Source organism: Acanthopagrus latus, chromosome 21 (genome assembly GCF_904848185.1).
Source record: "Acanthopagrus latus isolate v.2019 chromosome 21, fAcaLat1.1, whole genome shotgun sequence".
Classification (NCBI taxonomy): Eukaryota; Metazoa; Chordata; class Actinopteri; order Spariformes; family Sparidae; genus Acanthopagrus; species Acanthopagrus latus.
In genome coordinates, this window is record NC_051059.1 from 4,771,339 (window position 1) to 4,795,426 (window position 24,088).

General features: G+C 41.7%; 1 protein-coding gene across 11 annotated transcripts in view; it reads right to left on the reverse strand.

Annotated features, from left to right (window-relative positions):
- The window catches only part of ctnnd2b (catenin (cadherin-associated protein), delta 2b), a 190,282-nt gene that overhangs the window by 24,583 nt on the left and 141,611 nt on the right, over positions 1 to 24,088 (reverse strand). For all 11 annotated transcript variants that reach the window (XM_037084521.1, XM_037084529.1, XM_037084530.1 and 8 more), the window contains one exon: positions 9,245 to 9,431. In XM_037084521.1, coding sequence (XP_036940416.1) covers positions 9,245 to 9,431 — 187 coding nt within the window. The remainder of the gene's footprint in view (positions 1 to 9,244; positions 9,432 to 24,088) is intronic.

Here is a 24,088-nt window from a genome sequence, read left to right on the forward strand (position 1 = left end):
TTAATACACACTTTAGTGTGCACTTATTAGCAGTTGACCATGCACTCATTAAATGTAAGTGATGCTTTTTCACACCTACCGGATCTAAAGTGCAAACTATGCCTCGTTAGTGTAAAGGGATCCTTTATCAAGGACTTATGCTTTTTTACTAAGGAAAGTGAGCAGCATTTACTACGGAGGCACCACAGGCATATTCATCCAAAGACAAATTATGCCAATTTGAGTGTCAGAAATCAGGTCAAACGTGTCTTTCTTTAATTAGTAATGCAACTATTTGTTTGATTCTGACCCTCGGTGGAGGCTCAGTTTGATTAAATAGCAAGAGCCTCATGTTTTAATAATGCAGTCGAATAATTGCTTGGATTTTTCAAGGTGTTGACAAGCTGCTGTGTTCTACTCTGCATCTGCGCTGGCTTTTTGTTTAACTTGAGCCGTGATGCAGGGTTACCAGAGCACACACACACACACACACACACACACACACACACACACACACGCACACACGCAAACACACACACACACACACACACACACACACACACACACACAGTACATATACATTATCGACTGCTGTCTCTACCCTGCAATATAAGGACACACACAGATAAAGATCAATTGAATTGTACATTTAAACAATCTTATAAACTCTTTTCTTGCTTCTTTTGGATACCATCTGTTGATGGATTCAAATCAATTAACCCCAGTCAATTTGGCATAATTAATCCCACTGAAGCGTTTCCATGTTGCAAGGTAACAGGGCTGCAGATTATCTCTCATTAAGATCTTTCAGTGTGAAGAATCTAAATAATAAGAAAAACAAATCACGCTTGTGGAAAAAATATTATGTGTCTACTGGGGGAGCTTTCAAACGGAACAAGAATCTGATTAATCCATAGTGTGTTGCTACTGTGAGCAAAACTGTACTGACAAAAATGTCACTCTCTTAGCAGCAGCAGGGGGAGATTGTTTCTTTGTCTCCAAGTCTATAATCAAAAGCACGATTCTGTTGGACGCCTCAGCATGAGCATTTGAATTGAGTCTCCATCCAGCCATTTTCAATAAAAACACATTGTCACTTGGATGCTCTCAAGACCAATAAGTGGAGTGACTCAACCAGTTCAATTCTCAACATTTCTCCTCTAAATAATGTAAATACGCAATGGTACATCATACAGACACCATCGGTGACCAGCCAATCCCAGAGCTGTGCATATTGTAATGAAAGTGGGTGGAACAGAAGGCAGCATTGACTTTTTTATGCCCCCCTGGTCCTGTACAAGGTTAATCCTGCCATGGTGCTCCACAACGGTCAAACTTTTGTCCTGCTTGTACTAAATCTGTACAAGTCACCAATGTGTTTAATAGATTTTAAATAGAAAGTAAACAAGGTGATGGCGCTCATTCAGTCCAATGAGGATAGCTCACCTGTGGCATGCGGGTTTCACAGGTCTACTTCCTGTTTAGATGGCCCACTGAGTATGAACAGTGGTGTTTCTCTCCAACTTCCTCTGATGTTTTTGGCAGTTAAAGCACAGTTCAGCCTCTGGACCGGTATAGGAAGCCGATTGCTATCAGATCTTTGCTTCAGCTATCAGACATAAACCCAAGTGTATAAAACTATCTTCTATCTTGATTTTATGCTGATTTCAGACACTTAAAGATTTAATTGTAAATGCATGTAAATGCAGCGACTCTTCTTGATTTAAAAGGACTCCTGAGAGCATCAGGTTGTTACCCTAAAGCTGTTTCACTATACTGAAATTTTGTTGAACATTCCAGATCAAGAACTCTAAAACTTCTCCTCCCTTGTTCTCCACAGCCTTCACACAATGATCCATGCTGACACCTACAGCATCACAGGCTAAGTTTTAACATATGTGAACATTGAACATACTCATGCATGGGTGACCCGGTGTTGCTTGTCTTTCAATCACCTCCTCCTGTTTCAGCCGCCAAGATACGCTAACAGGCTCAACAGCCCTCAGATCAGAGCAGCCTCAGTCACTCTTTCCTTAACATGCTTGTTCAACACAGAGTTGTTCTTTTGCTTTACTCTAGCCTGTATCTGAACTGTGGAGCTTCTTTACTGGCAAACACAGACTGACTGGGTTACGCTGAACAAGCTAATGGCACTCGGAGCCTGCAGTCACCTTGTCCAGAGCTAGCTAGCCTGGCAATTATCACTCCAGATTATTCGTCGTTCTCCTTAAGTATGCCAGCTAATGGACACAGCAGCGAGACATTCCAGGTGCACCTGGGGGATTAACAATTTCAAGCAAAGACACCAATGTCTCAGAGGGTGGCATTTAGAATGTGAGCTCGAAACTGAGATAACAAAGGTGGCCTCTGGATCAGTTTATAAAGCCACCAGAGACACGACGTGTCACGTTGGGTGATATTTTGCTTTGGCAGTATATATTCTCAAACAAATGTTGGATTAAATGAGCACCAACTGGGTAATGGAAAGGCTTGAGCTTACAGGCCATTGTGCTCTCATCCCTAACATGTACTGAGGATGGATCAGATAAACAACATCTGTCGCCTTACTATGTATGACTGTGAGAGTTGATGTTGCAGGTGCATCTTTCTTCATGTCAGTTTAGTGCACCAGGGAGAGAAGTGGGCACATTTCAATATAATGCAAGCCACTATCGCAGGGCAAGTCCCTGTAAGTAGATCGCAAACTGAACACTTGTGGAGTGATGGATGCATTTAAATCTTTAGAATGTCTTGATGGTATTACTGTTTTCTCTTCCCGATCAGCGTGTGCAATAAACATCAAACTGGGTAAACCTGCTCTGCATTAGTTGCTGCAGAATTTGTGCACATAATTCACATTTGGCCCTCCTGCAGCACAAAGTTTACCGTTTTCCCTCTCGTTAGCTGGCATGACGACATACGCACACATGGGGAGCGAAACAAGCGGTGAGTGTGACAGTGTGAGACAGTTAGGCAGAGGCAGAGGCAGGATGAGACAGAAGTAGAAGAAGAAGAAAGGGATGCGGGAGGGCTAATATGATGGAGAGAGAAGTGGCGTAATAGAACGAGATGGAGACGAAGCGAGGGAGGGAGGAGAGAGCGGCTAAAGGGGAAAAGCAGTGGAGGGAGAAAAGGGAGAGAGAGAGAGAGAGAGAGAGAGAGAGAGAGAGAGAGAGAGAGAGAGAGAGAGAGAGAGAGAGAGCAGGTGGTGGGCGATATACCAAAAACCCTCCATGAAATATTCAGTCTTTAATCAGACTCCCAGCATTCCCTAACGAGGCGTGAGAAAGATGAATTAGCCCTCCGAGTTTAGGGAGCTGATCCACACAAAGCCATCTCCTGCAAAACACACACACACACACACGCACACTCTCATGGTCACAGCAAGACATACGTACAGTATCAGTAGCGACTAAAGCCTTTGTTAACACCCAAAAAGTGTAGCTTATTTTCAGTGAGAGCAGGTGAGGAGACATATTGCGGCTGAGATTAATGCCTCACACATGTAGTCAGATAGAAAGACAAATGGCGGCAGGCGCGCACACACACACACGCAAACGCAAACAGCAAGCCAGACAACCTTGCCGACAGAGATGCAAATGTAGTCATGGCAGTGGTACGGCTCTGTTCTCGCTCCACTCGTGCTGCGCTTTCTCCACATCCTCAAGAGGAAATATTCAGAAATGTCACACGTAGCCCCGTCTCAGATGTCAAAGACTGTCACATAATTAAAACCAAACTTTTTTTGTTGTTTTGCGTGTACAACATGTGCGTCTGCAGAGATAATAAGACAGCTCCGTGCAATAACAGATGGGTATTAAAAAGACAAATATACATACAGTTTGTGAATGTTGCAGGCTAAGTCGTCATTATTCTGTCCGCGAGAGGTGTCTTCTTTTCTTTTTTTTTTTTCTCCTTTGATGCTGAAATGTTTGATGGAAAGGAACCCGTAGCACATCAAAAAATGTCTGGTACACAGCCGGCATGGCTCTGTTAGAAATATTTATGAGCACAAATTTCATCATGCGGTCCCAGGAATGCTTACAGAGTTTGGAAAGCAACTCACCAATACAAATTTCATGGGTAGAAATATCCAACACCATCTCGCTTTTTAAGGGCTTTTGAAAATGTATTCTAGACTAGCTTCATCCTATGGGCACTGGGTTATTGATTGAATTCATTTAGCTGGACCTATTCTTCATTTTCTGTTTATCAAGAGAGGTATATTTAGTTTAAATCGAGCCAAATAGTAGTTTAGTTCAACTTGTGTATGTGTACGGGACATGGGTTTTGGATGGAGATTCAGAGGTCTGGAACCAGTCTAATGAGGTCCTGATGAGGCCGATTAGTTGAAATACTGAGTCATAAACTCTTAATGAATAACACATAAGAGAAGAGGAGTTTAGAATTACATACCTTCCAAACTAGAGACACTTAACAGGGTGATAGTGGTCATACATAATGTAATGGTCCCGTATTTTAAACTGCGGATGCATGGAGACCACAGTTATTGTTGACATCCTGAAATTCGATGATAAAATTTACCTGAAATCATCTGAATACTGTGCAATTCTAAAGAGGTTATAAAATAATAATCAGTACATGATAGAAGATAATCACCCGAATGGGATGCTTTTAATATGGAGGACAAAAATCTTATTAAACTGTTATTAAACATATTTAAGATGGATTTATAGGATTTAGGAGGTACACATACAGAGAGGTTAACTGACTGATGGCTTTTAAATTGCTCATGGTGTTCTTATACAGGAAAAGACTTAAGAACGAGCACAACAAAAGCCGAACAAATAAAGGGTAAGCGCAGACCGGACTGTTTTGTGCAAAAGTACGAAAAAAAAGAAGGTGTAAAAAATATACATACAAGGTAGCAAAGACTGATAAGAATGCACAGGATAGAGAGTGCAGGATCCCTGAAATGAGGTCTCGACAAGTGGAGTCTGTGCACCTTTAAGGCAGATGTCACGAGACAAAACAATATTACGATGGATCCCTGGGGCTGAAATACAAAAAAGCATTTAGAAAATAGAATTACACAAGCTGATAGTTTGGTACATCGCTGTCAGAGCCACAGAGAATTTTCTATTGAATTTTACAGAGCGGAGAGCTGAGAGGGACTGCTGTCTCAGCACACACACACACACACACACACACACACACACACACACACACACACACACACACACACACACACACACACACACACACACACACACACACAAAAACACTACTTTTAATTGTGGCATTTAAAAGGCTGATGATGTACTCGTTTTTGATGCTGGTATGACACTAACACTATTGAACAGGCTTTCATTATCCCTACTTCCTATTCCTACATCCTATTGTATTTTACACTATATTCATCATTAGTCAGAATGAGCCAGGTCAATTAATATCCTCAACAAGCACAAAAGCCAATAATGGGCACTCTTACACATCTTAGGGAAGAAGGCGTGTGGTACCTCAGAGTGTTTTTGTGTCTAGTCGCACTGCACTGTATTAATATAATTAATCCGAAGCCAGAAACTATTTTGGCTGAGTGTGAAATTCAGTATAATACAGTTGATATATAGTTTCACATTGTGTTCACTCAGTAACACAGAGAATCTTCAGCTTACAGTTTTGAGTTTATGGTCCACAACTTAATTGTCCCAAGCCAGTCTCACAGCACCCATCAGCACAATTTCCAGATGGAGCAAGCTGCAGCTTTAAGGTGGTTCTGACAAAACCCACTATGTGCTACCTAACCAGCACCAAACAGCAGATAAAGTGAAAGCCACTAGCCTGTGAATGGAGCACTTTTAGCTGCAACCATATATTTTTTCTTCAGGGGCAAAATGTTTAATGTTAGTTTAATTCTAAACCAGTGAATGTTACTCACTATCAGCTTGGCAACTGTTTGCTGACACCAACTTCATGACTTTATATACAATATGTCAACATTTTGTTTGCAGCTAGTTGTGCCACCCTCGAGTGGCCTAAAAAACAATGAATGCAGTAAGTAGTAAGCAAATGATGTGGGTCAAACCACTGGAAATAGGCAATTAACTCCTTTCCCATTGCCAGGTGATGAGATTGCCTTCCTTGTTTCTTTCCTGAAACGTGCTGCAAAACAGGGAACAGTAGATAGCAGCGTGGAAGCCAGTGCGAATGTACAGTGGTTTCTTTTTGTGTCTCTTATCTCAGTCTCTCTCACTAAAAAGTGACTGAATGACTGAGTGCTGCTTGAACTGAGGCTGAGAGAAAAAAAGAACTAACATGTCAATGACCATGACTTCAATAAGTGTCATAGCATTGCCCTTAAAAAAAAAGGGGGGGGGGGGCAAATCAGTGGATGTCTCCATCACAGCGGATCGGAGCTGCAGCTTAAAATACCTGTGACTGCAGCAGACGCATTTGACCCCTGAATATATGCTGATTTGACCTTTTACTATTGAAGACAAAGGCTGCATGTTGGTGGGTGTTGGTGGATTTGAGTCCATTGTGAAGTAGGTAGTAGTGAGTGAGACGTGTTTAGTGAGATGGAGGAACATCAACTGAAGTAGTTTGAAGAGAATATTTCAAATATTCCTCAAAAGAGGATAAGAAATTTCAGCACATGGAATGAAAACATCTGTATCCCAACCTAAAAAAAGTTGAAGACATTGACCACAGGACCTTAGACCTAATCTTGGGTAACATTTGAATATACAAAGTATATATATACAAGTATACAAGTATGTATGTCATTGATAATAAATAAAACATTGAAAACTTAACACATTTTCTAGTCCCTTTTTTTCAAGACGAGCCAAAACAGCAAAAGAAATATGTGTCACAGTCCTACTACTTCCAGACTACACCATATGACCCGCATCATGTCTCAAGCAAGAAAATGAAATGCCACAACAGCTCTAAAGCCAAATGGTGAGTCATCTTAAAATAAATATCTAAAATTCACAGACCGTTTTGAACTAAGAGGGACTTGTTTCTTTGCTTGACTACAGTGTTTCCCACACATAAATGTATCTGTGGCGCTCTGCCATAATATCAGCGTTGTCACATATTGATCTTCTATTTTTGGAGCTGCGCATCCTGTTCTCGCTTACTCAAGACGGCGCACCCGTCAGTGAATAGCATGATGTTAGACACTCCGATACAGTGGATAGTGGTGTGGTTTTTCAGTCTGCCATTAAAACCAACGAAGAGGAGGAGAAGAATTTTATAATTACATCGATGGCATAACATTGTCATGTAATGCACGGGGGACTTTTCCCTCAAAGCTAAGCTTGTGAAACCTCACAACCCAGCGAAATGACTCATTTTACAGTTCAGTTGGATAAAATTTGAAGAGTCTAGAAGAGCTGCCCGATTACATTTTATCACCAACCAAGTTAGCTTGGCGCTGAGCCGGAAGTTAGTGGACTCGGTCGGCAGAAGTCTCGAGTGCGCATGTTCTGTGGCAACCCAGCTGGACAGCCACCACCACAATTATAGTCTGATTCTGTGGGAAACACTGGACTCTCTTTGGTAATAACAGACTTTGAACTAGAGAAGGCAAGTTCTGAAGAACTTGCGGTTGTGAATGCTCCCTGTTGACCAGCTGAAGCCAAATGCGGATTGCTAGCTGTGAAAACTTTGAATAATGTCCACAATATCTAAAAACTGTGAAATAATGTAGAATTAGTTGAAAAACTAAGGCCAAACTGAATTGGTAGCTTTAATTAGCTTTAAAGTCTCGCCTGAGAATGAGAATAAAGCTTTGTAAGAGTTGGGTGAGAACGAAGCATTAAATATATAGAGTTTGAAGAGATGTTACCGTGAGAATGAATCAAAGACTCTGAATCAGACTGAGAAATTCAATAAATCTCAATGTGTCGATGATTGGGAATATTTAAATAAATTTAAACAGAGTTCCTGGGTTAAAATAATGTAGAATTGGTTGAAAAACTAAGGCCAAACTAAATTGGTTGCTTTTATTCATCTGGAGAGAATGAAGCTTCCTAATAGTTTGGTGAGAATGAAGCATTAAAAATAGAATATAAGGTTTGAGACAAACTGCAATGCTAGCTTAAATTTGTGTTGAAAAGCAGCCGGTGGAGTATGAAGAGATGTTACAGTAAGAATGAACCATGTCATGTCATTGTCCGTAGCCGCTTATCCCTTTCCATGGGGTCGCGGGGTGTTGCTGCTGGAGCCAATCCCAGCCTTGTCTCAGGGCGAGGGCAGGGTACTCCCTGGACAAGTCGCCAGCTCATCGCAGGGCCCTCACTGATGAGCAATATGGGGTTCAGTATCTTGCTCAAGGACACTTCGACATGCAGCTCAGCCCTGCCTGAAGCCGGGATTTGAACCAGCGACCTTCCGATCACTAGTCGACCTGCTCCACCTGCTGAGCTACAGCCGCCCCAAGAATGAATCAAATAATCTGAATCTGACTGAGAAATTTAAATGTGAAATATACTGTGTGCGTGCGTGTGAGTGTGTGCTTAAGCATGGCTTTATGTGTGTGTGTGTGTGTGTGTGTGTGTGTGTCTGTACATGTGTGGTCATGTGTGCATGCTTACACATGCATATCTGACTGCATCTGTGTGTGTGTGTGTGTGTGTGTTTATCAAACTGACTCTCTCTGTGTTGGCCCAGTTGATCTCGGTTGCCACGGTGATGTAACCGGGCTGGTCCTAGTAATGGACTGTGAGAGTTGATTTCAGCTGAGGCTCACCTCATATTATCATACTTCTCTCTGCAAAACAGTAAGTGGTATCACTAAAATAATGATATGGTCAAAACTATGACAGTCTTTTGAGTATTCTGTGAAGTTTTTGTGTGCCTTCGGTCAGAAATGTGAATTGTTGAGCAATTTAGAAAAGTGAATGTGTTTGTCTGCCTCTAAATATTTTTCCTCTAAGATTGATGGGACTCAATATGTCAGTAAGGTCGGAAAATGGGAAATGGGAAAAAAAGGCTGAAAAACGTCAAATATTTCTGAAATTATGAATGATATCAGTTAGAAAAATAGAAGCGGTTGATTCCCAATTGAGATGAATATTCTGTATTTAAATGGAGTGAATCTGTTCAAAAATGTTGAAGAAGTTAAGGGCCAAATTTTCTGACTGAATTTTCTGATATAATAATAAAAAAATTCTGTGAATGCCTTCAGCATTCACAACCAAGGACAAAACATGTCAGCAAAGTGACTGGTTATGTAATTTATCTGCTGAGACCATTGCAACTCAATAAACTTGGAGACACAGACAGTGACACTGACCGGAGACAGCCAGTGGCGTTGCGGAGGACCTGGGAGGAGTGTAGGTGCAGCTTGCGATCCTCCTGTGTGTGCGGGGAGGTGTCCCAGCCCGAGTGGGGGATGATCACAGCGTTGGTCAGCACGGCCAGGGCATCCTGGATGATGGGCATCTTCAGGGCGTCACATGACGACAGGTTCCACAAAACACCTGAAGAGGACAGCGAGGTGAAAAACCAAAGCAGAGGAAGGAGCAAAACAGAGGAGGTAGACAGGAGGAGAGACAGACACAAAGACAACTCCAGGGCAAAAAGCATTGAAATATTTAGTAGTTTTCAGTGAGCAGCGTGATCAAACACACACAGCAGCACAGACAGCAGCTGCAGTCCTGACGCACTTGCTTGACGGAGGTTTGGAAAGCCAGACACATGTTCTTAAAAGTAGTACAATGACCCTTTGTGTGGTGGAAGACATTTTGACTTGTCACAGTAGGAAAAGAGCTACTCTGAAACACAAAAGAAATGAAGGCCGAATGACATTAGGCTACTTCAGTTTCACAGCTTTGGGATTATGCATGCTGGCTCGTTGACGCACAGTCATTGCTGAATGAAAGATACATGAATAGAATTCAGCCATCGTTAATGTTATTAGTCATATCTACAGCTGCAACCAGGAAAAACAAGCAGCCGAACCAAAGCCCCGGCCCAAGGGTTGTTAATAGAACAAAAACAATGGAAAAACTGCTTACATTTTTTTTTCCAGATATAGATTTAGACATAAAGTTTTTAACATGTGCTAACCCAGCTGCAGCAGAAAGATGTTTTATATAGTAATTAGCCCACTGTATATTATCTACCTAGCACTGAAAAGCTGGCAAAGTTAACCAGATGGTGTATGGTATGTTTTGAAGTATTTAGCAGCTAAAGGAGCCACAAAGTGAGCTAATCAGAGAATCACTATTACAGCAGCCATTTCCAAATAAATGCTAACGTTAACTCTGGGTCTGCTGGATGTGTCAACGGGAAACTGTTCATCAATGCTGGGTTCAGATGACAGAATATTTGTGTGTCTATCAGAACGGTTACAGTGTCAGATTAGGCAATTATAGGTCAATAAATTCTTCACTTCTAGGAAGAATGGTAACATCGAAAGGTGTGACACTGGTTGTTTTGTGGAAAAGCCTTACAAGAGAAAGAACAAATGACCGTGACCTTTTCCTCTCTTTCGCAGTTCTACCTCGTGGAGCCAACAACATCAGCGACATGTCCTTTGCCATGTTCACAGTTAGAGACCGCTACATGCTCCTGTGGGTCAATGTGAGTGAACACACACACACGGAATTCATCGTGGAGGACGACTGATTCCGAAACGGCAGTCTCACTGTCGAGACATTGCAAGGTGTCTCAGATGCCATGTCAGTTGGTGTCTGCATTTATGCACAGTGAGGGACATAGTGATGGACCACCGTCCCCCACGTTTGTGTTTCGATGCCCTACAAATATGTGTGGGGCAGGTATAGTGTAGACTTAACCTGGCATAACGCATATCACCTTATTCACCTGGCATAACACATTCACCATTCACCTGCTCACTTTGGGCAGTGTCTGATATACATCAAAATGGCAGAGAATAGCACACTGAGTAAATGTAGTTCTTTTGCTGCTTTATCTTTACAAATCAAATCAAAACCCTATTTTATAGACACTGTTTCACCTCGTGCATTTGTTATCTTGTGATTATCTTTTTCTTTTCTTGTCTTAATATTCGTGCCAACAATGTATTGGCAGCGTGAATACCTGTGTTCCTCGCTGATGTTAATGTGGCGCTGTCCACTGTGTTCTGCTCTCTCGGACACATGTGACTAGGCTGTGCATATTATTCTCTCTCTCTCTGTTCCTTTTCATAAAGGCACCTTAAGGATTAAAGGCGACACGCTTCAAGGTGTTGTGCTCTCTCTCCTTCTTGGCAAATGGCTGGCTTTGTTCTGTTCTTGTAAAAACAGTTTACCTTTGGAGCTGAGGCTTACCGACAGGTTTGTCTAGCCCTCAGCAGCACTTAACCGTTTACTGTTTTATTTTCATGACAGATATTAAGAAAGCCCCGAAATGCACATAAGGAAAAAGGCAAAATATGGAATCTGTAGTTTTTTAAATTAAGTCTGATCGACTGTTTTCTCTATATGTGTTTATGACTTAAAAACATTAAGTGAGTCTCAAACTCAAGTCAGCTTAGCTACTGGCCACTGGTATTGTCATCCCGTAGGAGGGCCACTGCAGCATTAAAGTACTACTGATTACATTACTTGCCCATCGCCCTCCCCTGTCATTTTCCTTTTCAGGAAAAAAAACAAATGGTCCAAGATGGATGCTACAATTACAAACTGTTGGAGGCTGTCTACAGTTTTGCTCTGAAGACGCATTTTTGACAAAAAAACTGCATTACTACCTGAACACATTGCATTACAACTTGCTTTTTATGAACAGAATTGTGTTTTTTATGTCAATTGCATATGAAGGTTTCAATTAGTATCAAACAACTACAAAAAATGATTCTGGTCATGGGCCGGATGGAGGTGGAGGTTCCTTCTGTGTTCTGTTTTTTTTTTTTTTTTTTCCTCACTTGCCTTTCAGGGCTTCTGTAGATATTGCCATTTATTTATTTATTTTCTAAATGATAAGGGTTCACGTAAATTGCTGGTGGTGATTGTGAACAGATAATCTCCAATTAATGTCCCGCGTGTTTGATTGCTCAGGGGTGAGGCCTCTCAAATGTTGTTCAGAGATTTCAAAACATAACCTTGAATTTTGCGGGTTTAGAAAGCGGTGTAAAATAAATAAAGAAAGAAAAGAAGTACTAAGGCAGTAAATCACTTACACTAAATTCCACTGCCCCTCTCCCCTGTTTTTAATCCTCACCTGAATTATACATGCGATGGCCAGCCAACCAAGAAAATGGAGTGAGCTTTTCTCCTGCCTACCAATTACTGTTCCCTCTTTTTGTCACTTGCCACACAAAAACACACACATACTGGAAACTTAATAGACAAAAAGCTCCGCCTCTCTAGAGACACCCCCCCCCCCAACACACATACACATACACACACACACACACACACACACACACACATCAGACTGAGCCTTAAAAGGAAAGGACTGAGAGGAGAAGAGGGAAATCAACACAGTTTGCTGCAAAACACTTTGATTTCTTGAGTGGTTTTACACATACACACACACACGATCATACACACATATTGTGATAACCTTGAGGGATCGACAAAACGCGTCGCAATTCTTCTTGACTTTCATCTTGTTAACTGTCTACAGCCTAATCCATTCACTCATACAATTACATGTTTGTACATTTGATCGTGTGCATCCCCTCATCATATCTGTACTTAACTAGCCATCTCCTCAATGGTTGTAATTATAGCTGTAGCAGTGGTAAAACATCATATCCTTGGATCTGTGTGTGTGTGTATGTGTGTGTCTGGAATAAGGCGTTGTCTCTTTAGCGCAGTGTTGTTCACCCTCGGCTGAACAGCGACTGTGTAATTACAGCTTCTGTTATCTGTCTTTGTGGGTTTGTATGAGTTTGTTCTTGTGTGTATGTGTGTATGTGTGTGTGTGCATGCGCATGTAAGCCCCCCTTTGACAAATCAGTCTTAACTCCATCAGCCGCTCGGACATGGTGTGTTTATGTGGCGCGTTGAAGCGGCAGTGTCCGCCGTCGGAAAGGAGTTTCTAAATGACTGGCTTCTAGCTTTATGATGGTAATTAGCTGGGACTATCGCGTTAGCAAAAGCGTCTTCTCTCTGTCTCATCTTATCTGCTGCTCAAGAAGGCAGTGGCGGCGTGCTGGGTTTTTGATAACCTTCACGTTCGAGGTGACACGTAACAATTCTAGCTGACCTTGATTTTCACATCTGTGAGTCAGCGAACGTTGCTGTGCTTTTTCTTTCTCATATTGTCTCTCTTTTTCTTACTAAAGACTCAAATGTGAATAATACAAGCTTGTTTAATGTTTCACCTACAGTACAATAGAAGGGCAGTGCTTTACTGCATTAGCTTAGCTGCGAGATGTAGCGCAAAAGGTTAGCGCTGTGACTGGAAAAAGGGGAAATGGTGACAGTAAACCCTCAAACAACTTCAAAATATATTGTATTTATATGCTGTATCTTTTAGCAAGCAAACTAATCTTTAAATCTGAGAGTAATGGGTTAGAGTTATGAACAAGGACAGGCTGCGACTTCATGAGAACATCATGTTCGTAAACAAATGCTAGCTGCGGCTTGGCTAGCTGTTGCTGGTCAGTAAAAAGCCTCAATACCTAAAGTTAACAGCTCATTCAACCACAATTTCTTTTTTTAGCTTTATTTCTACAAACCTATTTTATTTGCACAAGATATATCAACTAAATAAATCAGCCCCCCAACCCCCTGGGTTTTAGCTAACGTTAGCCTGGCAGAATGTGACAACATTTACGGAGAAAGAACTGCTAATCGTCTCCCAAGCAGTTTTTTCCTTTTTCAAAACTAAATGTTTTTCTTGTCTGCACTGTGAAAATATATATCATGTTTTTAAAAAAGGGTTTGTACAAAATTCTAAAAAAATATATATATCCTACCCTTTGCAGTTCATGATGATAAATTTGTTAGCGACAATTTTGAGCTATTCGTCTACTTTTTTCCAATGTAATGGTCCAAGTGGAACCACACATAAGTCTTTGGGTGTGCTGTTTTGTACTTTGGCTGAACCTGCCCTACATAATTATTGCATGGATACGCACGTCTGAATCATTGCAAGTGTTTTAGTTTGGTGCTGGCTGTAATCCATGTCAATAAAAGACTGGTTTATTCTTGAACACTGCCGTTGCGTTCTGTGATTAAAATATGAATCTCTTCCTGCAAAAATCTGAATAAATTCACTGAATAATGCATTCGATATCCCGTGGCTAAATTGTTGGAGCCCAGCATGCAAAATCTCATTGTTATGGAACTTGTTTTGCCACACAGAAACCATTTCCTGTAAACACGCATGCTCACGTTACTCTGACTGTTCTACTTTTTTTGGCCGCACATTTAATCAGCACAATAAAAAAAGCCCTAAAAAACTAAAAAAAAAAAAAAAAGGGAATGGGTTTGCGATCAAGAACATAATTATCCACTTTCATCCGCTTACTATGTTGCATCCAAACTACTCTTTTTCAGAAGTGGCCCCAGAGTAAACCTGCTCAAAGGAAATACAATTATGTGTATGTTTAACGAGCACAAACGACCTTCTGCAAAGGATGAGACTCGTAGGCATCAGTGGCAATGATTTTAAAAAGTAAAAAAAAGGACTGTGGGTTACAAACCAGTTATTGTGAAATGTAATAATTTACACATGATGTCATGCTGCAGCTGCGAGTAAAGGATCGCTTTTTATTATTGTGAGTAAAGTCAGCTGTTCTCCAGCCTCACTTCTTGCTGTGTAGAGAATGACATCATCTCCCCGAGGTAAAAGGCAGCGGGATTGTATCTTTTGATCTGGAAACCCATGCTGACAAACACACAAACATGGCCTCGTGCACGCAAAGCAAACACTAAATGTGGCCTTGCTCGAATGCGTGTCAGCAGGCACGTACCAGCACATGCATCCAAGCTCTACACACAGCCGTGCACTCACAAAGCCACAAGTGTATGACAGATGAAGGAGGTTAATTGCCTCAGCCTTACATCATGAGTGGCAGCAGGAGGTTATGAATGCACTGTTATATGGAGGGAGGGGAAATGGACACGTTGGCTATCTCTCTTCGGCTCTGAAGCCATTTCCCATCTCTCATTTGCACCGCATTTCCATTCCCATCCCGTTCCTCCGTAACATGGCAGCACATCTCTCTGTTGGCTTTTTGATCTCTTTTTTCCCCCATTTGTTCCTCCCTTCTCATCATGTACTTTGGAGTGTTTTAAGTGTATTCTGTATATGAGACCTTTAGAGAAAGGACATTTTTAAAAAGTCACTGTTGTTTTTTTATCCTACAATTTGCTGGACTTCACCTTTCCGAAGAAATCAAAGTTCAGCGTGTGCCGGTTGGGGCTTAAAGAAATACATCCTCCAGCTTTCTGTGTGTGTTTGTGTGTTTACCGTGCACTAATCAAAAGCCTTAACTCTCACAAATAATTGACAGATTCTGAGTCTTGCAGTTACTGTAAATCTCAACAGGCAATCAGTGGACATAAGCACCTTCTGGAGTTGCTTGTATTGAAGTGACGTGCGGTAGCGTCTTCAAACAGCGCACACTGATGGTCTGACCTTGAGGACAGCAGGGTGCTTTGTCATAAGACAGACCACCCACCTATGACAATCACTGCGTACGTACGCCATGAGTCATCCCAGTGGGTAGAGTGGGTCTGTAAGGCTGTTGAATCATTCGCCACCTCCTTTAATTGCTCCAGTTTTTTTAATTGGGGGGGGGGGGGGGGATCACCGATGTCACACTCTGCCAGAATGTTTATTCCTTTTATGACATGGTTATTGATAATGAGTGTGAACAGTGACAGTTACATAAATAGGCTTTTTTTGTTTTGTTTTTTTACTATATCGATGTATCCTCCAAAATCTAAGGCAAGATCTAAAGGCATGCAGCCTTCATGCAGTTAAGTCAGCTTATCCTCATCAGAAAAAACACTGCATAGTTCGACTGTGAAAACAGCTGAACAGCTGGGGCACTCCGGTGAATTAGTTTTAAAGAGCAACAACAAACGGCTGAGGAGGAAGATAGAGCGGATTGATGTATTAAACAAAAATGTGATTTTATTCCAGCTGACCGCTGCTCGTGTGTTATTTTTACTTACTCATGTCCATGACTTATGTCACATGAGCAAAACAGATATTCAAAGCCACACTGCAATGTTTTTCGAACTCTAACCAGTGTTTTCCTACACCTAACCAAACCTGTGAGCCTACCACGAAGGTGTGCCAATGACTCCATGGGCAGGGGCCGCACATCGCTGAGTTACTGTATTTTCTTGACATAATATAACATAGTAGTTAATGTATGCATGTCTGCATGGCATACACCATACACATATACTTTATTTTTTCAGCCGCTATCAATTGTGGAACATATTTATCGTCCTCTGGAACTGGAGCCCTTGATATAAGCTTTAATCCTTGTTTTTATAATGAGCAGAACATTGATCACTGGTAATCACTGAGTCCACACATGACTGCAGCTTTGCCTTAATGAGCCTCGGCCATGGCAAGGAATGATGTTGATTCAGTCTGAGTCCTTCTATGACATTGTCATTAACACCAGGAAATAGTGCAGGTAAGCAGTATACTGTTGAGTGTGTCAAGGTCAACCAGAGTTGGTTTAGGGGGAAATAAAAGAAGAAAGCTCTGCAGGATTTCTGCTGTGCTGTTACAGTGTTCACTCATTCAGTTTCAATCAAGAAAGAAAGAAAGAAAGAAAGAAGCACTCCAGTAATATTCTATTCATACTTTTTGAGGTAATTCAAATCACTTCCACAGCAATGAGCTTCAATCTTGTGTTAATGGATGAAAGATATTTACCTGCAATTATGAAACAGGTTGAGCCTGAGAAGCTGCACTAAAATCCCATTTTAAATGAAGTAGAAAATAAGTTGATGAGCCCAGCGTAACTTCGGGGAACACAGCTGCTGTATGTTTTTATAATTAACTCTGGTCAAGTTTGTTTTTTGTTTTTTAATTCAGACACGCAAATACACTAATGTCTTTTTGTGTAATTTTCCTCTTAATGTTGTAGTTTGTTTTCTGTCGCTTAAAGTCCTTTATTTCCTATATTTGCTTCATATTGTTTCTTCTTTTTTGATACAATATAGCAGTTTTTATATATAGTAGGTATATACGTATAGCAGATATAGGTCCAGGTTGTACATACAGTTTATTATATGTAGTATCAGTGCTATATATGAGTTTGAGGCACAAATCCTTAACTGTTTGAATTTTGTAATTAATCCACAACTTTTTATATAGCCAGCCTTGTTGTAATCTACAGTCCCTAACTAAAGCTGTCGTTTTTGATCACTTTGGCTTGGCAAAACTGCGTGAGTATCTTGACGGGAGTGCATCCAGACTGCACAGTGTCACCCATCACAGTGTGAGCCTGACAACTTCCATATCTGCCTCTAAAGGGCTGACACCGATGTGAGCAATCCAGACCTGTCACTTGCAATGATGTGTGCTGCTGCGACGGGATGAAAAAAAGTTGCATTGTAATGACAAGTGGAACCACAGCTTCTGACGGCATGCTGATTTCACTGGGGAATAAAGAAGTTAAAGAAAGCACAGCGCTCTGTGAGTCAGAAAGGGCAGATACCATGCTGTTGCCTCAGCAGCTCACTTAACCTGTCGTCCACACAAGCAGCTTCAGACGGGATTCGTGTATGCTGGCAGTAGAACTTAACATACGGCTAACCTTGAGCAGAGCTGGGGACTCGAGTCTTGCTTACGTCGCACACTTAGTGACTTGACTTGAGCATCGACTCAGACTTGAGATTTGGGACTTGTGAACAATTTTCATTTTTTTTAAATTGGTCATAAATCAACATTAAGAAAATGTCTGACGAGCTCATGCATAACCGTACACATCTGGTGTGCGCTGCGAGCAGCCAGGTAGACGAGCACAACAACCGCTGCTGGGCTCCCATTTGTCTTAAGCATCGCCTATGGATACTACATGCAGGGAGCAAACAAAAGAATCGCCAAATGTGACGTTATGCGGAATGAACACAGAAGACAATGGATCGACCACATCAAACTTTCTCAGGCAGCTGAAACACAGCCGGATAAGTCAGTCACTTTGTGATGTGAAAGTTAACCTAAGCACCGAGGGACGGTTAGCAAACATGTTTAGCTCAGGATCAACAGCAGGTCAGGGGTCAGTTCACTTTAAGTTCAGAATTATTCTTCACTAACCTAAACAGTGAAACATGTGAAGCATGAGAAGGCTGTGCTATACAGCTAATAAGTGAATCACTGATAACTGATGTTCTATCATAAGAAAGTCAACTGCAGTGCCTTTTACAATTAGTTTAATTGACTTGAACCAATGCTGCCAAACACATTTAGTACAGCGTGCTGCTTATGTGTAAACCTAGAACTGACGGTAAGCAAACAGTCTTAGAGAAAAGCAACATTACATTCCACAACACAAACACTTCAGCTGATGCTCACTGTACAACACTGACAACTGTACCCAAAAAAATGTTCTGGTCTGTAAGAAAATGACCTAAGATAGCAAAACACTACAATAAAATGAACTGTATGTTATAATATTACCAGTTTATAGACTTGCAGTATATTTCAGATCATTTGGCTACAGTGGTGTTTTGTATTTAGCTAACTAAATACTGTTATTAATTATTAAATGAAAGCTTTCATTGTGTTCATTTTTTTCATATTTTATTGCGATAGCCTGTTTAAAGGGACCATATACGAGACACCTAATCAGTGCTGATAAAACTCTATGCTAAAAGATAAAGGAGTGATGATCCTGCTTTGAATTCCACAGATATAACTATGCAGTGTTCTAAGCAGACCGAATGGCATGCAGCAGTTAACAAAACGCTCATTACGACCATAAGACTTGAGACTTGACTTGGACTTGCAAAAAATGAAGTTTCTTATCAGTAATGACTGTTTTTAGAATCTCAGTGCATTTAAACAAAAATAGTTGTATAATAATAATATATAATAATCAATAGTTTATAAATCATGTCAAGCTAATGTACACCACGATCAGTAGCTGTAGATCAAAGCTGACACACTGAAAGATTGATCTGCTGTCAGTGTTTCCAGATCACACAGCATCACAAAGTTCCCTTCAGCCACAGTGAAGCCTGAGCGACATGCAAGCTGGGAAAAAAAATCCCTCTACAACTAACTGTCTGACATTTTTATACTGAATTGTTGCCTTAAACGGCACTCGTGATGCAACCTATATTCAGACCCTGAGAGCTTTTACATTTACCCTGCCGAACGTCAGGATGAGCTTTCCAGGAAGTTTAAGGTGAACAAAATGACTTTTCATACCCAGTTCGAGTCACACTACTACTTCTAGCACAGCTGGTACAGTGGCAATTGTTAATGTAGAATTGTTGAATATGCCTTCAACATGGAGAAGACAGGTCTGTGACCTGTGAAGTGTCCTCTCTGTCCTGACCTAACAAGAGAACCTCAGGCTTATGGAGTCCTGGATCAGGGATTCACCACGCTCTCCTCTGTAAAAAAGCATCATGCTCAAACTAAACCCCTTCCACCTATTTTCGCCTTTTTCTGCCTGATGAAAAACTCATTCAGAGGCTTGCCTGACTGTCTGTGTGCAAATGGAGCTATAAACGACCTGAGATGTGGGTATAAATTCACAAGGCAGTTTCAGCAGTATACTGGTTTCCTGTCAAACCATCATATAAAAATCGACATTTCACATATCATAACATGAACATTTGCTTAACTACTAGCCAGGGAGTATGCCACACCTTTCATTCAACAAGTGAAATTAGCTTCCAGCTAAACACCACATGTCGCTCCAGTACTTGTCTACTCTCAACTCCCCCTTCCAGACTTTGCACTGTGGGTGACAGAGCCTTCAGTGTGGCTGGCCCCAACATCTGGAATGCTCTCCCTCAGGGATCGGCCCAGTGCACATCTGTTGCTTCTTTTAGATGTCACTGTTTTAGAACTCACCAATTTCAATTAGTCGTCCCTGATGCTTTTTGTGTGCATATTATAATTATGTTCTTAAACAGCATATTTAATTTTTTGTTATTGATTGTTGTATCTGGTTTTATAAAGTGTTCTCTGGTGAAAAATAAGAAGTCTTACAATGGAACCAGTGGAGTTATTGTTTTGTTGGTCTTTCAGAAACACTGAATACAGGACGCTTGGGGCCGTGGGAGCCTGTCTGTTGCTTAAAATGGCACCCAGTTTGCCCAAACACCTATAATGAGCTGGTTTGCGCCACCTCACACATTTTGAACTTTTCTTTCATATAATGCTGTTTGCTGCTTTTGTTTTCATTCTGAACTGTTTGGCTGTATGCTGTATCCTCACTAGGAATTTTTAGCAATCTGATGGCCTCCTCTCGCCAAATACTAAAGGCAGAGGCATTTTAATTGGTTCTCTGTCGCTATCCTTCAGCCAAGAGGCTCTAGGGATGCTAACATCAGTCGGTTGGCTCATCACTTTGCTCCCGAATGGTATTTCATGGATTACCATAAAATTTTACACAGTTCATGGTCCCAACAGGATCTTCTGAATATGATGACTGGAACCAATACCAGTAGGTAAACATGTATGTTTTAGACTGAAACATCTGCTGCGATGTAACAACACATCTGCTTGACCTGCTACATTTTGTTGAGTTTATGCACTGGACAGGGGCTAGCAGATGAAAAAACATGCACATTACATTTACAATTGTGAATAAATACATACAAACAATTATTGAACCGAAAAGAGGGGGAGACGCTGTATAGCAGAGGGCGACAACCTTGTTTGTGTCTTTGTGCCACGCCAGGCAAACTGTGCATGCGTGTTAGCGAATGAGCCTTTGTCTCCACTTGTGTGTGCAGCAGCTGAATCTGTAGCTAGCGAGGCAGGCAGCTTGACTTCCCACTGTGATCCTGATTCAAAATGCTCACCAGAGAGGTAGAGGGAGTGATGCTGAGAGGGCAGGCAATGGAGAGAAAGAGTGCAATAAAAAAAGGAGCGGCAGAGAAAGGCAAAGAGGACAGGAGAGAGACAGGAAGAGAAGGGGAGACCAATTACGAAAGAACCCGACCACATTGGGATAAGAGAGTGAGGGAGAGAGGCTGAGAGATGAGGGAGAGGGAGTTATTTCCTCTGGGTCTTTGAGAGAGGGAGGAGAACACGGTCTGTCTGCGTCCGGTCGGTCGTTCAGCTGATTAATTTGTGACAGGAGGGATTTCTGTGCTCCGTGCCTTGAATTGCCGCTCTAATTTATATGGTAATCTTCTTTAAGACTCTAACAGCATACAAAAAAGCTTTTATTTCCATCTCCGCTAAGCCTGAATCCCGTTTCTATACTCACTGCACACAGATGCATATACATAAATGCACAGGACACATGTGGGTCATACTCTGCAACAAATGCGACTGTATGAGGACACCTCTCAATTTTACTTTCCACGATAAGGGCTTTCCTGAGAGGGGAGACCACTCAGCTCGCCTTTGTATTCATGACTATCTCTTACTGCCACAAATAAAGCTTAAAATGTTTGTCCGTCAACAGGATCTGGCATCGACCTGATGTGAAGTACTGCCGTAAATAACACTGAAGTGAATGTAGGCTCAAGGGCGGCGTCCGTGGGCTTCGCAAGGGCGGAAGATAAGTTTGTGCGTGACAGCCGACGTCGGACGCTCATTAGGCTAAGCCTGCCTTGACATCAAGTGGGATGGAAGGTTATGACAGGAAGGATTCCCATGCTCACAGCTCAAAAGCATTAAAAAACTACATTTGACCCAAAGTGCTGCTGGATCCTTCTGGTGATTGTGTTTCTTTGCTCATTACAACCATTTTAAATACAGATTGCCATGGAAAATCAAAGCATTTTAACTCCCACTTCCTATTAAGATTATATTAGACCTATACACCTGTGCAAGATGGCATAAGCAAAAACTCCTATCGGAAGTCAGATGTGCTATAGGCCCATTCAGCATCCTCCCCTCCACACCCTCACCAAGAATGATAACTATAATGACGCAGATGTGAGTGTCCACATTCGTGAACAACAACATCCTGCAAACTGTGGCACCGAACATGCGTCTGAGCGCTGATGGATGCTGACGACCTGCTTTTGCTGTCTTTTGCACAGAGAAATAAGCAGAAAACCAACAGGATATGGTTTCACACGATTCCAAGTGGAGAGAATACAACACTCTGTCCCAAGAGTTTTTCTTTTTTTTTGAAAACAGACTTTATCCATCCTTTCTAATGCAATTATCTTATGTGTGTGTGTGTGTGTGTATGTGTATGTGTGTGTGTGTCTGTTCCTCAAATATCTCTGCGGATCAGGATCAGGCTGACCTGAGAGTTTCAACATGGCTGCTATTTGGTTCAAGAGTGTGCAACGTCAGATTTGTTTGGACTACAATGATATCGTTAATAAATTATTTCACAAATGCTTTACAAATTCTGCAAGCATTGTCCACCAGAGCCACCACAGTCACGTGTGCACCAGAGCCAATCACTGCAGAGCTCACTTCCACGACATACCTTAAGAAAAAAAGCAGATTTATACCTGCAGCGGCGCGAGCTGGACTGCGATTTTGCCGCCGGTTTGGTCCCGTTCTATTCTGTGCATCTAAACTGACTGTTGTGGATTAATAAGACTAAATGAGTCCGGGCCGAGTTTGTTCCGGTCTGAGGAGATCCGGAGATGCGCGGACAATAAAGTGGAATCGGAATCTGGATGTTCGTGTGTAGCTAGCTGCTAGCCGCTACCGCATGCGGCCCAAGTCCCGAGTCGAGGGACGCACCGGCAGGTCCAAAACCGGACTTAGGGTAAACAATAGGGATTGACCGATTATTGGTCGGGCCGATTTCCGGCATTTTGACGCATATCGGCATCGGCCTTTTTTTAATCCGTCGGCCGATAAGAGATCAATTTAAAACTGGGTTATTTTGGCTGTGATGCAGCCGAGCCTCTCTGTCTGCTGCCCCTACTCTGTCTCCAGCATTGTCCCACCCACAGCACCATCTGATTGGTTACAGGCAGAGCGGGTAACAGCCAATTAGTAGTGAAAGCTGTGCATGCACAGTGCTCACACACACAGCCGAGAGGAGAAAAAGTTTAGCCACCATGTAAAACTGGATTCATAGCCCAGTGCTGTTCCTGGGGGCTTGGTTCCGAAGGTAAGCTAAGGCAGCAGACTCTCCCGAAATTGTAATAAACATCCCAGTCCTCTACAACTCACAACTACTAGTAACATTACTGTGAGCCTGTTAACGTTATATAAACATAACCGGCAGCTCTGCTCACTCGCAGTCCCTCCAGACGAGCTTGTTAATCACTCGCTAATATCAATATGGAAATAGTCCGTGTGTGTGAGTGAGAGAGTAAAAACGTATAAACTCAATTCAGTCCAGTTTTATTGCAGGGAAGCACGTTGAGGTGAAGGCTGATTAGCTTTTAGCGTAACGTTAACCCACCGGTCCACTTTCTCCTTCTCTGGCTGTAGACGCTCAGCAGACTGTAGAAACTCTACAACTCACGACTTCTAACATTACTGTGAGGCCCAATACATCAGCGGCAGCTGTCTGTTTCTATGATAAACACTGATTATTAAAGTGAAGATACTGTAGGCTATTTAGTGTTTTTAACAGTTAGATCACTTGAAACAAGGTTGCAGATAATATTGATAGGGAAATAGTGATAAAAGTAAGAAGTGTGTGTGTGTGTGTGTGTGAGTGTGTGTGTGTGTGTGTGAGAGAGAGAGAGCAGAGCACGTTGAGGGGATGGCTAGAGAATAGTGTGTGTGTGTAAGCCACATGAGAAGCTGCAGAAACTGACAGCAAAGCATCGTCTGAGAGAAAACTATAGGGCAATAATGGCTGTTTAACTACCAAGTTATTTTACTTGATCTTTTTCTGTGTTGACTGAGAGATCCCAAGCAGCAGAAAATGACATATTGTCATGTTGTGTGTCCTGAAGCTGTCTTTGACAGTTACTTGTAGAGAGGAGCTGTTCAAGACTTTAGACATCATGCAACTGCATCATAACTCTTACATGAACTGCATGGTGTTCAGGGATGAATAGTCTCTATCGTTATTGTACTATTTTTTCAGCTATAGTTACATTCATCCTTAGTAATGTAGCAGGCT